The sequence below is a fragment of the Balaenoptera borealis genome (genome assembly GCF_965194805.1).
Source record: "Balaenoptera borealis genome assembly, chromosome: 6".
NCBI lineage: Eukaryota > Metazoa > Chordata > Mammalia > Artiodactyla > Balaenopteridae > Balaenoptera > Balaenoptera borealis.
In genome coordinates this window covers 27917203-27934203 of record NC_138863.1, presented here as the reverse complement: position 1 = coordinate 27934203, position 17001 = coordinate 27917203, and the positions used below count along the sequence as shown (strand labels likewise).

Here is a 17001-nt window from a genome sequence, read left to right as displayed (position 1 = left end):
CAGGAAATTGTACAGAACCAAGGTGAGTTTAATCACAAAATGTATTCCATCAAATCCTAAACAGTGCCAAAAGGGGGCTACAAATTTGGCTCTAAGCCAATGTGGGAGGAAAGGTAACACTTAAGGGGGTCTCAGCATCTAAAACAGCGTTTCCTAAGTCAGTAATGCAGGAAGTACTTTTCAACTGAAAAGTTTTCTTGTAGATCCCGAGCAGTGACTTATATTAATATATACAGATATATGCTCTTTATGCTGGTAGCTCTCATACAACTATAAAATAACAAACTTATAGACAAAATGACTAGAAGCAGTATTATAAAAAATATATTACCATTGTCAACATTAATTAAATGTAACAAACGATGTTTGGCTGAAATTAAATTACTGCTTGCAATTTGAATATGAAACTCACTGCTTACATTCTGGTTCTTTTGAATTTAGCTTGGCTTTTCCACTGGATGCCATGTGAGGATTCATTTAGAACACCAGTCTTCCAGACTCACAGACATAGGGAACAGACCTGTGGTTGCCGAGGGGGAGCGCAGGTGGGGTTGGAATGGATTGGGAATTTCGGGTTAGCACATGCCAACTATCATGTATAGAGTGGATAAACAACCAGGTCCTACTGTATGTCTCAGGGAACTATATTCAATATCCTGTGATAAAACAGATTAGAAAAGAATATAAAAAAGAATGTATACACCTGTATAACTGAATCACTTTGCTGTACAGTGGACTATCTTTACTGGGCTATCTATTCTGTTCATATGATCTCTTGGTCTAATTTATACTTTATTGTATGTTTATGAAATATTAACATCACCAGGCTAACTACAAGAGGGGGGAATTTTTTTGCTTGTCTTTGTTTTTGTTTCTGGAAGGCATAGACTTGAGCACGTTCACAGGTTAAGGAGGAAGAGTCATTGGAAAAAGAGAGGTTGAAGAGACGGCACAAACTTCTGTAATAGGGAAGACACTTTGTACTCTATTATGAGTTAATCACTAAAGAAATGTTGCCTGTAAGCTTAACTTATACATAATGGCCCATCTCTGGGAATCCTGCCTCCCAGGTAATGAGCATTAAGCTAAAATACCTTTGCTTAGCTCATAGGAAACATCCTGAACAGGCGGACCTGTGGATGGCTTCAGGGAGGATGAAATTAACACATCTCGTGTGGACGCTGAGTGGAACCAGGAAATGTTTGACTTCACTCCCTCCCCTTTTAGTATAAAAGAAGCCTGAATTCTAACTCAGGCAAGATGGTTCTTTGGGGGCACGAGTTCACCATCTTCTTGGTTTGCTGGCTTTCTGAATAAAGTCGCTTGCCCCAACGCCTCGTCTCTCGATTTATTGGCCTGTCGCGCTGCCAGCAGTTGGAGCTTGGACTTGGTGACACTCCCAGGGGAGAGAGGAGAGACTGGCTTGAGAGCTGGGAGGACTGAGCAGGAGAAGAGGCTCTTTTCTCCCAGAAATGAGGGCAGGAGTCAGGCCAGGGTGGATGTGAATGCAGGTAAATGCGATTGGGGTGGTTAGGTAGTTAGGGATCGCACCCAATACCTCGGCTATTTCACTCAGGTAGATGAGATTCTCTTGCTGAGAATGATAGTCAAGGTGGTGTTGGTGCGGAATAGCAGTAGTGAGGAATGGAAGAGGAAGTTGACTGCTGACTCCTAGGAAGATTGCTGAGGGGCTCAGCTGAGGGTGGTGACTGGCATTTATACCGCTATCAGCCTTCAGGCTTCCATGCTACTCTCCAGTGGCTGAAAAGACCCAGCTCAAGGAGAAATGGGTGGGAACTTGCCAAAACTCTTGGGGAAAATGGGTCTGCAGAGTTTAATTAAAACAGCACCTCACTTTGGGTTTCACTTCCTTTCTGACTGCCCCTGCCAAGTCCCACAATCCTGTCAGCAGGTTTTGGTATGTTCTCTTCAGCTAATGGCAAAACACTCTAGCAGGACAAAATGATGGATAACGCTAGCCCGGCCGAGCAATACGGGGCTTGGTAACTTTATCTGCGCCAGTCTTTGCAACACAAAACTTGAGTGAAAAAAATAGCTATAGAGCTAACATCACTTATTCCGGATTAGACATTGCGCCAAATGTCTACAAACATTTACGTACAATGTTTTACTTAATCTTCAAAAAACTATCGGTGAAGGGTACTATCATTAGCTCCGTTTTACAGATAAGAGGCTTGGAGCCTAAAGAAATTGGTAATTTAAGGTTACTTGGCTAGTTGTTGGCGGAGTCACCCAAGTCTGATAACAGTATTCGCTTTAGGCGCAAGTGTTACGCAAGTGAATGTCAGTCCGTAAGAACGCTGAGCGCTGTAACATATTATGAGTGCCCATATCGTCGGGCACATACGGTAACCGCAGTCCAGCCAGCACCCATCCCGTGACCCGGACACTTGACGCTCACGCGCGCAGTCGCCGTGGCTTCCTCTAGGAAGGCTGAGGCGGCCTAATCTTGGTCAAGGTGTCGAGCACGACTCTATCTGGGCTCGACTCCTTCTGCCTGAGCGTCTGATCCGAACGTCGTGCGGGCGGAGCAGGGAGGGCGGAGCCGGCGCCCGGGAGAGTTACGGATTGGAGGGGAGGAGGAACAGAGGGCGGAGCCTGGGGGGGTGGCGGACGAGAGAAGCTGCAGCAACCATGTAAGCAGCTTTGCCTTCTGCCGTAACCGTCGGCTGCCTGAGAACCGCGGCACTGGGCTCTGAAGCTGCCTTCCTGAGCTTGGACCCGGTGAAGCGGGGTCTGGGGTGGAGGGTGGCCGGCGGGGCCGCGGCGGGAGGCGCAGGTAAGGGAGGGGGATGGCGCGCGGCCGGCTGGGCCTGAGAGTGGTGAAGAAGGCGGGTTTAGGAAGCTTTGGGGCCGGAGCGGAGGGGAAGTCTGAAGTGAAGGCGAGAGCTGGGGCTTTGCAGCCGCGGCTGCGGCCGAGGCTGGGCAAGGAAGGGCAGAGAACCTGTGCCCGCATTCAGGCGGCTCCCTTGATTCCCCGGCTGCCGCTTGTCTGGCGAGTGGGGAAGGGAGCCGGGTGGGGCTGTTCTGGAAGAGGTTTCCTTGGAAGCATTTGAAGTTCTCTTGCTCCTCTCTTGTCCCGTGTACTTGAACTTATTTCGGAGATGCATAGTCCAGCTCCTCCTCCCTCTGATGGATAAGCTCTGAGCCTGTGTTTCGGAGGTGTATGCGTAGGCTGGACAAGAAAGTTCCTCGTCTGCAGAAACGGTACCGGTAGTGGGGTTTCAAATATGTATATACCTCCTTAAATGCTTGCCTCTGCTCTTTGAGGCTATTCCATGTGTACTTATGTTTCAAAGTCTCTTGAGGAGAAGACTTGATTTCCCAGTTAGTATTTTCCCCTTGTTTAGAACGTTCTCAACAAAAGGATGAGAATGGAATATTTTTAGGAATTAGGGGCCTTCTGTTCTATGTAGAAGTCACTGTTAAGGCATTCAAGAAATACGAGAAATGCTGGAATTCTGTATTAGTCCAGTTATTCCTGTTTATCTGGTGAGTGTATTTATTATATTATCCCGTACTGATTCAGTGCATCCTTTTGTAAAACTACTCCGATATTGACAATAGAGGTGGTCTCTTGGTATATTGTAGTGTCTTATTTCTGATTTATTTGAGTCTTGATTTTTGGCACTCCCACTATCAGGATTCTTACATAAAAGTTTCTTAGTTCCTTTCGATTAGATTCGAGTTTGTGACAAAGAAGGGCAGGTTAAGTTTCCTTTGCAGAGCAAGACTGCTTTCCTGTGTCCTCTCTTTTTCTTCTTTCTGGGAAGAATAATATGGATCATATGGTTTTCCTTTAGAAAACCTCCATCTGTTGGTATGTCGATCAAAAATTGAACAAAAAAATCTTTGTAGATGGAAACTAACATTTCTAGTATTCAGTTGTCCTGCATTGTTAGATATATTTTGAGTATTAAAAAAAAAACAAAACACTGTACTTAGAAATGACTGAACTGATACTTGCATTTTTCTGTTCGCTAAAATTTTGGTTTGGCTGGTAGAGCAGGCTTATTTTCTAAATTTCAATTCCTGACAAGCCTTTTGATAGTGCTGAGTGGGTCTGCATATACTAGTCGCATTCAAGTGAGAAGAGGCAAAGTGCTGGTGATACATGAGAGGTCTTTGAATGAGTAAGTGAATGCTTCTAATTACCTCTCAGATAGGAAAGCATCCTAGTTTATATCACAGACAGTTAGTTATTAAGCTACCACAGAATAAGAGTTGTAAGTTTTTTCAGGGTCCTGGTATTATTATGTAGTTATTAATATTCACCCTGTGTGATTGTATTGTTTTAGAAACTACACTGGTGAGTGTTTGCATGGTAATTTTTATCCTCACATCTTCAGAACCTAATAAAAGTTTCTGCATGGGTGACCCTTAGGTGTGATGCTAAGACTTTAGGAAGGTTGCTAACTCTCCTTCTCATGTTAACTTGCGTCAAAGTAGAATGTAGGATGTTCTCTGAGGCCTTCAGGTTGTTACTGCTGTCACATTATTCTTTCTCTCCAGAACCCTCTTTTTTTTTTTTTTTTTCCTCTTTTTACCTTTTTGAGTTTACACTTGATCAATCACCAGCTGATTTCCCAATCCTTTATGCTGGAATATGGGTTGTCAAGACACTTTAGAAGGACGTGTCCTTTCCCTCTTTCCTTCTTCCTGTTCTCCCCCTCCTCCTCCCCCCTTCCTCCTCTTCGTCCTCTGCCCCTTCCTCTTCTCCTTCCTCTTTTTCTTCCCGCTCCCTCCATTCCAATAAACATTTGTTGCCAACATTCTCCTCATCAGTGCTTTTATTTTTGCTTTGTTTAATTAATAATCAATTAAAATTTTAATTTGGCAGTGTCCTGAGTAGTTAGAATTCAGGTAGGCCAGAATTGAAAGTCTGGGAAGAGCTACAAGATAATTTTGCTCTAAAGACTAATTCTGTGCCTTTTATGGGCAAGCACTCTGCTAAACGTGCTTCACATATACCGTCCCACTTAATCACCCTAAGCCTCAGTTTCCACTATGTAAAATGAAGATGGTAATACATATCTCACAGGGCTCTTACCCAAATTTACTCAGCTAAGATATTTCAGAGTCAGAATTTGAAACCAAGAGTGTCTGCCTCCAAAACCAATGCAAACTCGAGATATCTCTTTAATTGAAAGAAGAAGTAATTAAATAAAATGCTGCCCTCAGGAAAAAATAAAGAGTAATTCTGGGGTAAAACTTGGCATCTAGTTACAGCTCTACCACTGACTAGCTATGTGACCCTCGAGAAAGTTGTTTTAGGTTCAGTGTACGTTGGTTGCTTCAGAGGTAAAATGTGGTAATAAGCCCAGCTCTGTATCTTTCAGGCTTTTATAAAAATGAAATGAGATGGTAGATAGGATTTTGAAAGTGAAAAGCATTTTGTAAGAGTGTAGTGTCCTCCTTGTAAATATAAATTAGATTACAAGCTATAGCATTTTAATGAGTTATGCGTAATTCATGGTCTTCTCTTTGAAGTATTAATCAATATGGCAGAAAATAGACATCAGTGCTTTTCTGTTACCTGCATCTGGTGATGTGGTTAGCTTTACAGCTTTGGTTGAATTATAATTTTTGGTTATTTAAAAAAAAAAGCCCTTTAAGATCTTCATTTTAATGCCTATGAATTTAGGCTTAAAAGGAGAAAAACCAGGCTCCTGTGCCTAGGAGGACATATGATGGGGATCAATCAGCTTGTTGATTTGGATAGTTCTTATAGGTGATGAGGCATAGTTTGAGGTAACTTTTGAGGTTATATAGAAATGTCGTTAAGGGATGACTGTTTCATTTCCTGTTCTTGGAAATATTCATTTTTTATATTTTTTTGAAAGAAAACATTGAAATAAGTAAAATAAAACTTTGAGGAATTTGTATGCTTGTGTAAAACCAGTTTTCCCCTTTAAAAAGCTATTTTTTCAAAAAAAATCTTAAAATGAAAACTATATAAATCATGTGAAAATCCTCTTTTTTCCTTTTTGCCTGCTCACATTTATGCCTTCAAAGTTTTAATAATTTTTGTATTTTTCTGTATTTGAATAGTAATTTTGAAAATGAGATTGACTATATGTTCCTAGTTTTAGGTAATTGAGACTCTTCCTTATGATCTAGACTTCAGTGTTTTCAAGTCTTAATTTGGAGTGTATGCTGAACTAGATTTATTTACTCATTGGTTTTTTTAGGTCTGAATTTTTGAAGTCAGATTTCTAGATATTTGGATGCTGTTTGGAATCAACCTTTGGGCTTCCTGAGGAACTTACTTTTGCTTATTTCTTTTGTTTACTAGACTCATGAAATGGCCACAGATGATAAGACTTCCCCTACATTGGACTCTGCTAATGATTTGCCTCGATCTCCTACTAGTCCTTCTCATCTCACACACTTCAAACCTTTGACTCCTGATCAGGACGAACCTCCTTTTAAATCAGCGTATAGTTCTTTTGTAAATCTCTTTCGATTTAACAAAGGTAAGACTTATTCTTAAAGATCAGAGCCCCTACCATCTTGATTCTCTGAAATTCTCTTGTTCAGCTTTCATGCTGTGTCTTTGCAAGAAAGTGAAATATTAACAAGGAGGTAGCTTTATAATCATAGGTCACTGGGGTTAACTGCATAAGAAGAGAAAGCTAGAATTTTCACTTTAATCTTATTAATTATTGGCAACTGAAGATCAGAATTGAAAACTAAATGTTAAAAGGGGGTCTCTTTTTAAAGAGAAGTTAGCATTCCTTTTTTTTCCTTTCTTTATATATCTCAGTTTTCTTAAGTTCATAGAATGGACTCTTCTCTTTTAGGGGTTAATAGCCAAAAGATTTTAATTAAAGCAATGAAACTAAAGGACCAGCACATGGGAGGAAGGGTTCATATTTTTCAAAAATTGAAAGCTGTCAGCAGGCTTGTTGTTGATCTGTTAAGGTATACATTTAATGACACCAAATGAAAAGATAATTTTAAAATGAGCTCTTTTTAAGTAATATATTTTTTACTTGTTAGAAGAATTAAAAAAAAAAAAACATGGCCTACATCTTTTGCTTTATATTTGCCTGTATTGTTTGAAATGTGTTAGAAAGTAATCCCTCTAGTTGTAACGGATTTGGGGGTTAATAGTTTAATTAACTCAGTAGAAATTTTAATAGTATTAACTGACTTTTATTAGCAGTCATGTTTAAAGCTCTGTAAAACCTGTTAGTCCATTTTGAAGACAATAATCTTTTTTTTTTTTTTTAAGGAAACTGCAACAATCTTATTTTTTAGAATAGTTTTAGATTTATGGAAAAATTAGGAAAATAATACAGGAAGTTTTCATATACCCCTACACCCAGTTTCCTGTGTTATTAACATCTTACATTGGTAGAGTACGTTTATTACAATTAATGAACTATTATTGATACATTATTAGTAACTGAAGTACGTATTTTATTCATATTTCTTCAGTTTCTACTGAATGTCCTTTTTCTGTTCCAGGATCCTGTCTAGGATACGTTACATTTAGCCATTAAATGACAGTAGTCTTTTTATTTAGCATATATTTATTGAGCACCTACTATCCACTGGGCACTATTTTAATAGTACAAGGGATCTATCCCATAAATAAAGCGGAACAACAAAAAAAAAATCACTGCCTTCTTGTGGAGCTTGCATTCTGTTTCCTTAAATATGCTCAAGAAATTTCTAATGAAAAGTAAAACAGGGACTTCCCTGGTGGTCCAGTGGTTAAGACTCCATGATCCCAGTGCAGGGGGCCTGGGTTCGATTCCTGGTCAGGGAACTAGATCCCACATGCTGCAACCAAGACCCGGCTCAGCCAAATAAATAAATATTTAAAAAAAAAAAAAAAAAAAAGTGAAACAAACTGAAGGTCACATATACCAAGGATGTAACTTTGCCACCTTCTTTGAATTTCTCTCTCTTTTTTCTTTAAGAAAAACCTAATTTTTACTTAGGCATGTAATACAAGTACACATTCTTTCCTAAAAAATTCTCATCTATTTCCTTCTCTTTGCTGAACTCTGAGTCTTAGTTTTTCCAATAATTCCAAGCTTTTGTTTGCTGCAGAGAGAGGAGAAGGGGCTCAGGGAGAGCAACAGTCTCTGAGTGGAAGTTGGCCCAGCCCTCAGCTCCCTTCAAGGACACAATCTGTGAGATCACCTACACCTTATAAAAAACAGCTTAATGAGGAGCTCCAGCGGCGATCTTCAGTGTTAGGTATGACACTGTTCTCGTTTCATTCCTCTCTGTGTATTAGACTTTTCCCACAGTCATTGTGTTTTGCAGGTTGTTTATTGACTTAACTTTTTTGCTATTTGGAATAGTCAGGTGCTCTTAAGAATTAATGAAACTGTTACCTGGATAACTGTTGATACCTAAACAAGAGTTCTTAAACATTTCATTAAACTTTAGGCAAGGCAGAGCTTTCTTTGACTGTTTTTTGATTAATTACTTGCTTGGGTTTCAGCAGAGGACAGTTTGCGACACCCCCAGGAGAACACAGGTTAGTTTCAACTTTGTGACTGACTGCTGCATCTCTTCTTGGGGTGGCCAGTGTAATGTGATGTGCATGCCTCTGGCTGCAGAAGTCTCTCATTTCCATTAGTGGGCTGCCACTTGCTCTTGGCCTTCTGTCCTTGTCGGGGTGCAAACTGTCAGTGTGGCTGGATAAGCTGAGCTCCTCTTGCCTGTTTGTTCTCCATCCTGGTCTGCTATGTGGTCATGTCCTTCATTTTCATGCTGTTCTGTTGAGTACAGACTGGGATCAGCCTGAATCCACAGACTAGATAAAGTGAGTTCTTTTATGTTTTATTTCTGTTAGATTATTAAACTCAGTGCAGTGGTTTGCCCAACTCAAGGTGACAGGAGAAAGGCAATGAGAGGTAGCGTAAGAGAGGGAAAGGAATGTAGCATTGGAAATCAGGTGTCCGTGAATGTCAGATCCTGCCTTGTCTGGCCAGTCTTCCCCATGAGGTCTTCGAGTGAAAAGTAGGCAGGCACAGGTGATGGTTGTTGGCAGAAGGATATTTTATTGCTAGTTGAGACTTGGCTCAGAACCTTCTTCAGAGGAGAAGGAGAAACCAAGCAGAAGAAGAGTTTCACGCTAAGGACTGGAGCGGAGCTGGCTGTATCACCTCTGTAGGTTTCCCAGGGCAAAGGGACTCAGCCTGGGTCATGTCAGCTGTTTGGAAGGAAGAATCAGAAGGTAGGAAGGGGGAGAGAGAGAAGTGAGCTCTTTACTCCAAACGGATGGAGGGAAGAGACCATCCCCACTTTTAACCTTAAACTCTCCTTAGCTCTTGAACCTGGCCTGTGGCAACACTCCTATTTTTGTTAAGGGAGCTCTTTTGACTAAATCCTATACTGAGTCAAGCATAGGATTTCTTTGTTTATAAAATTGAGGAGTTGGACTAGAATCTAATCATTTAGGGGTTACAAACTGACAGCCTACCAAACCTTGCCTTGGTGTTTTGATAAACTTGAATTTAAATATCACTAGGTGGAGCTTGTAATGTCTAGTTTGCTGCAATCCCCACCATTCCTTACTGTCTTTTATCAAGTCCACTTGATTCTTTGATTCTGCCTTAGCTGCTAGAGGCATTTGAGTTTCACAAGCCTGGGACTGTTTTACCAATCTTTTCCTACTAAAAGGCTGTGATTCCACAATCTACTAGCTCTGTGACCTTGGGAAGTTATTTAATTTTCTAATATTCATTTTACAAGGGAAGCAACTAAGATGATTTGCTTGAGGGCAGAGTGCTAGACCAGATTTTCTCTCATGTTTCTTTCATCTTCATCCATGATGAAACCATCATCTGTTGGTTCCAGGAACAGTCTTGCTCCTGCTTTTTCTGTGGATGATGCTGTTTTTACTTTCTCGTACTCCTACGTGGCTAAATGCAAGGGGCTTCACAATTAATTGTTGCCTGTGCATGGGAGCACAGCCTTACTGTTCTAACAGCTTCGTCTGTCTCCTTTTTCAATTTGTAAATCATGGAGAGTTGGTTTATCATAGAGACTCAAGAACAATTTGGTCATTCTAATACACATACATTTTTATTCTAGTAATAACACATCTGAGGTATCTGCTGAAATTAAGATATTATTTATAGAAAGATAGAGTTTTCAAAGTTTTCTAACATAGGTGCTGTTTAGATAATTATTTCCGTAATTAATATCTTGGAAAGTTCTTCGTCAATTTAGATTTAGATACCAATTTCACATTTTTTGTAATCTTTTCTTTCCCACTCAACCAAAACAAAGAACGCCTAAATCTAATCTAGCAAACAAGTGAGTTTGGGAAGGATTTAGAGAGGGCTATTTTCCATCTTGCTTTACCATAGGTTATTAGGGTAATGAGTTTAAGCTAATAAGGATGTTCATCCTTTTTGTCAAGCCACCTCTACTTCATCCTTAGGTTTAATAACTGCTGGAGCCAGGAATAGGTAGAAACTTCAGTTGTAATCTTGCTCTAAAATAAGGAAATGATACATGACAGCTTTGGTGGACACAAAGCTGGAACATGGGCGTGTTTTATTATTGACAGGACTGGCTTCAGTATTGCTGTTTCAAGAGCAAGTGATCCCGTCTAGTTTGGAACTGTAGGAGTAGGGAGGTGGCAGGGAAGGGTAGCATTGGGGTTCTAGCAATTCTCTGGGGAAGAGAAGTCTGCTTGGACATTGGTGAAGGGAAGTTTGTGGATAAATTACCATCCTGGATGTTCTGAAGTCTGTCAGACTATGGGGTTGGCTATTAAACTCCTTTCTGATGATCTACTCCACGAGCCTTTGGGTTTGTGGTCTGCAGACTGAACTGAACTGTTCAACCCTGTCGCTGACCTGTTTGACTGTAGAGACTGGGCTAGGATAACACACGGGAATTGCTTTTCCTTCTGTTAAATTTCTCGCAGGTATTTCTAGCAGGACCGAAGGGCCCAAGAAATCATTAATGAATTTTGGGCCATGTTAAGTGATGCTCCCATCCAGGCCTTAAAATCATCAGTGGTCTCAGACAGTGTTTGTCTCAGGTAGCCCTCATTTGCTTGTGAAGCAGTGTTTCACATGGTAATAAGAAACACTTTCAACAGCCTCTTACCCTTATAGAGACTAGTTTTAACTTTCAGTCTGTGTCACTGGCTGGGAGAACGTAAGTATTGATATATGCTAAAAATAAGAGGTACTTTGCATTGGTACTAGAGACTATTAAGGTAGTTTTTTGTTTTGTTTTGTTTTGTAAATCTGACTCAGATACCAGAAGGAAGGCAGAACCTGCCTTTGGAGGTCATGACCCTCGTACAGCTGTTCAGCTCCGAAGCCTCAGCACAGTATTAAAACGCCTCAAGGAAATCATGGAGGGGAAGAGCCAGGTACTGTCTAGAGGCTTTAGAAGATTACTTTTTAAGCACTTACATGGGGACCATGCGGTACTCACTAAAAATGGTACAATGCCACTTGAAAGAAAGTTCAGTTAATACTAACTTCACCTGTGGACACCATATATTTTACTCATAAGTTCCTAATTTTAATTTATCAATTTTTTTCATTTTATGGATTGTGCTTTTTGTGTTCTGTTTAAGAAATGTTTTTCTAGCCCAGGGTAGTAAATATTCTCCCATAGTTTCTTTAAGAAGCTTTATTATTTGTGTGAAGTATATGGATCAAGATTCATTTTTTTCCCCATGGATGTCCAGTTGGACACAGCACCATTTTTTAAATTTTTAAAATTTATTTATTTATTTATTTATTGGCTGTGCCACACGGCATGCGGGATCTTAGTTCCTGGACCACGGATCGAACCCGTGTCTCCTGCAGCGGAAGCTCAGAGTCTTAACCACTGGGAAAGTCCCAGCACCATTTTTTTTTTAAAGACCACCCTTCACTGACTGCATTACAGATCTTGTCAGAAATCCACTTATATGTATGAGGGTGAGTCCATATATGTCCAGGGCTCTCCTTTTTCTTCCACAGCTCCATTTTTTCCTTCCACTAATACTCTGTCTAAAATTACTGTAGCTTTGGAATAAATCTTAATGGCTGACATTATACGTCCTTCAGTTTATTCTGCTTCAAGATTGTTTTGGTCATTTTGACCTGTTGCATTCCCATATGAATTTTAGAAATAGCTTGTTAATTTCTGCAAAAGAAATCTAGGATTTTGATTAGCATTGCATTTGCCATTGCATTTTAATAATCAGTAGTTTCAAGAAGCCTTCACACATTTTTATTGTTACAGGATAGTGACCTGAAGCAATACTGGATGCCAGATAGCCAGTGTAAAGAGTGCTATGACTGTAATGAGAAATTTACCACTTTTAGGCGCAGACACCACTGCCGACTGTGTGGGCAGATTTTCTGCAGTCGTTGCTGCAATCAAGAAATCCCTGGAAAATTTATGGGTTATACAGGTAAATGAGCTGTATTGACAAGTTTACAATTTTTAAAGGTCATAACAATAAGATAGTTATAATACAGTACCCATGTTAAGTCATTTTTTAAATTTTGGACATCATTTGTGAGTTATGGGGGGTACAAACATGAGGGAGACATGGCTTTGCTTTTAAGGACCTTATAGTCAAATAATAAAGTAGATGGGGATATTCATAAATAACATGAGTAAAAGACAGTGTATCATAGATGCTACCAAAAAACCATGGGACCGTTAATGTTTATTAGACAAGTTGGTTGGAATGATCACTAATTTATATTATTATGAGAGTTTTTATTTTACAAAATACAGATATTCCTTGAGTTATATGACAGTGTGCTTTAACAAATTGCATTTACTCATATTCTTCCCTAAATTTTAGTAATATAGAGATTTAAAATTATTTCTTGAAGCCGAAAAAAACTAAACGGTGTGTGTAGTGATTAGGGAATGGAAGTAGAAGGTGGGCAGAAGTTACCAAAAAGAGAACACTTCTCTTTTTTTTAAAGTATATATATGTGTGTGTATATATATATGTGTGTGTGTGTATATATGTGTGTGTGTATATATATATATATATATATATAATTTTAAAAAAATATTTATTTATTTATTTTGGCTGTGCCAGGTCTTTAGTTGCGGCATGCGGGATCTTTAGCTGCGGCATGTGAACTCTTAGTTGCGGCATGTGGGATCTAGTTCCCTGACCAGGGATTGAACCCAGGCCCCCTGCATTGGGAGCGCAGAGTCTTAGCCACTGAACCACCAGGGAAGTCCGAGAACACTTAGTATCTCTCTCATGTTATTTTTATTATCATGTAGATCTTCCTTTTGGCCTTACTCACTTTAAAAAAAAAGATTTTTTTTTTTTAACCTAAACTGCTTCAGAGTTCAGACCCCAGTTATCTTTCATCCAGATTATGGCTGCAGCCTTTAAAAGATTTTTTTACCTTTAGTTTTTCCCTATCTCGAATTCATTTTTCATACTCTAGTCAGTATCTTGTTAAATGCTAATTTGATCATGTCAAATTCCCTTGCGTAAAACCCTTTCAGAGTTCTCATTACCTTTAGGATAAAATCCTGTCTTGTTAATATGGTTGGTGTATGGATTCACTAGGGCTTTCTTAACAAAATACCACAAACTGAGTGGCTTAGGACAGACAGAAATTTGTTGTCTCACAGTTCTGGAGGCCAGAACTACCATAATAGCCCTCATTCCACAGGTCAGGAACAAATGTAGGGATTTTGTCATTTGCTGACTATGTCTATTCCAATTATATATTCTAGAACTGAGGGATAACCACAAATGGGTTCGGGGACTCACTGAACCCGCTGTAAGATGGACCTAAGCTGGAACTCTGTTGATCACCTGACCTCTGTAAGCCCCTGCTGTGACTTGAAACTATAGTAACATTTTGAGCCTCTTGGAATTAGTGTTAATTCAGTGCCAAAGTCCAGTCATCTCCTAAAAGTTTGACTGTTACCTTTTTCTCAGTGCACTGTCACTCTGGTGAAAGGCTATAGGTCCTTTCGGGAAGCCTTTTAGGAAGATAAACAGTATACATTTTTTGGCAGTGTAGTGGGGTCCTTCCTCAAGGTGACCCAGCCTCCCTTCATTCAAGGAATTCTGGGTCTGTAAATGGCTTAAGTCTGAGAATTGGTTGAGGGGTCATGACTCTTTTTGATTCAAGTTTGAGTTTTGTTCACTTGATCTAGAACTCTTTTTCTTATACAAATTCAGTAAGAGTTTAGAAGACTGCCCATTTACTTTTAGGAACACCATGATGAGATGTGTCATAGATCTCTGTATATGTTACACTATTCTGCTTACAGCTTTGACTCTGATGTCTGTTCTGGTAACATGCCTACCTTGTCTTTGGTGATTAAATGCCACCACTCTGCCCCTGCCAGCCTGGGATCCAGTGGTCCCCAGTGTGTTTAGATTACCCAGTTCAGCACCAGCAGTTCCCACTATAATGGGTGACTGCAAAGCTCTACAGGGATGCTGGGGCTCCCCTCACAAATTTTTTTTCTCATAGTCATGGTGAAAGGTATGTCCCCTGGATCCTCCTGGGGCAAGTGAGCAGATCTTACTTGGTAAATCTGCTCTTAACAGTCTCCCTAAGCTTTTGGATCCCTTCCTTTATAGCATTCCAGGGTAATTCTGGCATTTCAACTTCATTTAGTATAGGACACTTTTGGTCCATGTTTTAGCCAACCAACCAATTAACCAGACTGTTAGAGCCCCTTTGAACACCTTGAGCTATAACATTAAATCCAGAATCTCTGCTTAGTGGGTCCATATCAATAGATCCAGTTTGATCTGACTTTATGTTCTTTCCAGTATTATTCTATACCCTTGGTAGCCATTCCCACACGTATTCCCTGGGTTTCTGTTTGTCTAAATTGGAAAAATCATGTAGTTCTTTTGGAATGTAGTGTACTTCCTCATGGGTCACACTTTATAACTCTCCTTTCAGGGGACCTGAGTCTTACAGGCCTAGAAGCAAAGAGGGTAGTGGGAGTGGGTCCTGAGGAGAATAAGCAAGGTCTTGCAAGGCAGCTAACTCATGGGAGGCCGTTGTGAATTTCTCAGGCAAAGCAGGGTTAATCTCAGACAGGGTGGAAAGGCTACTTCTACTCGCAAAGAAGACTAAGTAGAAGTTGGCAGTTCAGTGTTCCCAGCTTCCCCAAATATCCCCTTCCAGTTTTCAGGATCTCATTCCTTTCTAATCGATGCCCTAACTTTAATAGATGCACTGTAAGGTTAAGTGATTCAGTGTGTGTTGTGGTTCAGTCACTTGCATGATGAGACTCTTGGTTTGATTTGCAGCAATCTCAGCTCTGCAGCTGTATATGGTTTCTTTCAGGGAAGACATAGACACTTTCAGGTACATTGTACAGTTCTTGAGCTGGGAATCTGAATTCCTGATGTCATTCTTTTCCCCTTTTGTCCAGTGCAATTAGGAGCAGCTAATCTCATACTCATTAGTTTGACAAAAATGTCCTAAGATGTGCAGTACATGGTCAATCAGGTCTTTGCCTCTTATAAGTATTTGATTAGGAGTATCCATAGGTGATACTTTACGTGACTCTGTTGCCCCATCACACCGTGGACTATCAGCATTCTCTTTACTACTGGGAATAGAGTACTTATTGCCTTTAAATCTAATTAGAGAACCAATTCCAGAAACCCAAAAACCAATTCAGAAAATTCAACCTTAAGATTTTGTTGCTCTAGAACTTCTCTTGGTACCAAAATTTGTATTAGGGTTCTCCAGAGAAACAGAACTAATAGGGTATTTACGCCCCCCCCACACCCCCCCAGCACACACACATTTATATAGAAAGAAAGATTTATTTTAAGGAATTGGCTCAAGTGATTAAGGGAGCTGGCAAGTCTGAAATTCTTAGGATAGGCCAGCGGGCTGGAAACTGAGGCAGAATTTCTGTCTTAAAGACTTGAGACAGGGCTTCCCTGGTGGCGCAGTGGTTAAGAGTCCGCCTGCCAATTCAGGGCACACGGGTTCGATCCCTGTTGTGGAAGATCCCACATGCCGCAGAGCAACTAAGCCCGTGCGCCACAACTACTGAGCCTGAGCTCTAGAGCCTGTGAACCACAACTACTGAAGCCCGCGTGCCTAGAGCCCGTGCTCTGCAGCAAGAGAAGCCACCGCAATGAGAAGCCTGTGCACCACAACAAAGAGTAGCCCCCGCTCGCCACAACTAGAGAAAGCCCGCGCGCAGCAACGAAGACCCAACACAGCCAAAAATAAATAAATAAATAAGACTTGAGACAGAATTTTTTTTTTTTTTTAAGAATCCTCAGTCTTTGATCATAAGGCCTTCAAATGATTGGATGAGATCCATCCATATTATGGAGGGTAATCTGGTTAAAGTCAACAGATGGTAAATGTTAATCATATCTTAAAAAAAAAAAAACCTTCACAGTAACAGCTAAACTATTGTTGGACCAAATAATCAGTCTTGCCAAGTTGTCACATAAAGTTAACCATTGCACATGGGACAATGAATTCTGGACACAATTGTATATCCAGGCCCCGAATAAATACCTAGAATACCTAGGCACATAGAAACAGATTAATGAATGTGAAGTTATAGTGGTGTAGCAGTGCTATCTCTGTATCTGCCATGCAACTTTCTGATTGTATGTGTCTCTTGTCTCCAGTGGACTGAGTTCTTTGATGGCAGGGCTGTGTCTCATCGACCTTTATACCACGTCCTTTAATTTAGGCATGCGCTCAGTAGGCCCTTGCTGGTGAGGATTCTTCAGGAAATGAAAACTTTTCTGGTCAGGGTTGGCTCCCTTTATTGATCTGATCATTTTCATTCTAATAGCTGAACGATGAAGGGAGATTTCCTTTACAGTGTAAGAACCAAGCCTTTGTTATGGCAACTTAAAGACCTTTCTGCAGGAAGTAATTTCATCTCCTTACTACAGTTCTACTTTGGTCAGCCAGTGGTGGTATGTCCTAGCACTCTCATTTATCCTGGACTGGAATTCAACTTTTTGGGGGGGCTCTTGATTGGAGATATCGT

The 17001-nt window shown here is 40.3% G+C and overlaps 1 protein-coding gene across 10 annotated transcripts in view; it reads left to right on the top strand.

The window, feature by feature from the left end:
• Positions 1–2591: 2591 nt before the first annotated feature.
• PIKFYVE (phosphoinositide kinase, FYVE-type zinc finger containing) overlaps positions 2592–17001 on the top strand; it is a 76637-nt gene continuing 62227 nt past the window's right edge. For 3 of the 10 annotated variants that reach the window (XM_082396306.1, XM_082396305.1, XM_082396299.1), the window contains exons 1-5: positions 6317–6497; positions 8086–8235; positions 8486–8521; positions 11265–11383; positions 12250–12421. In XM_082396306.1, the coding sequence (XP_082252432.1) occupies positions 6326–6497; positions 8086–8235; positions 8486–8521; positions 11265–11383; positions 12250–12421 (649 nt within the window). In that variant the 5' untranslated portion in view covers positions 6317–6325. Of the gene's footprint in view, positions 2801–2822; positions 3229–3520; positions 4155–6316; positions 6498–8085; positions 8236–8485; positions 8522–11264; positions 11384–12249; positions 12422–17001 lie in introns of those variants that run through there. The other 7 variants (XM_082396307.1, XM_082396301.1, XM_082396300.1 and 4 more) reach the window with 7 other exon arrangements.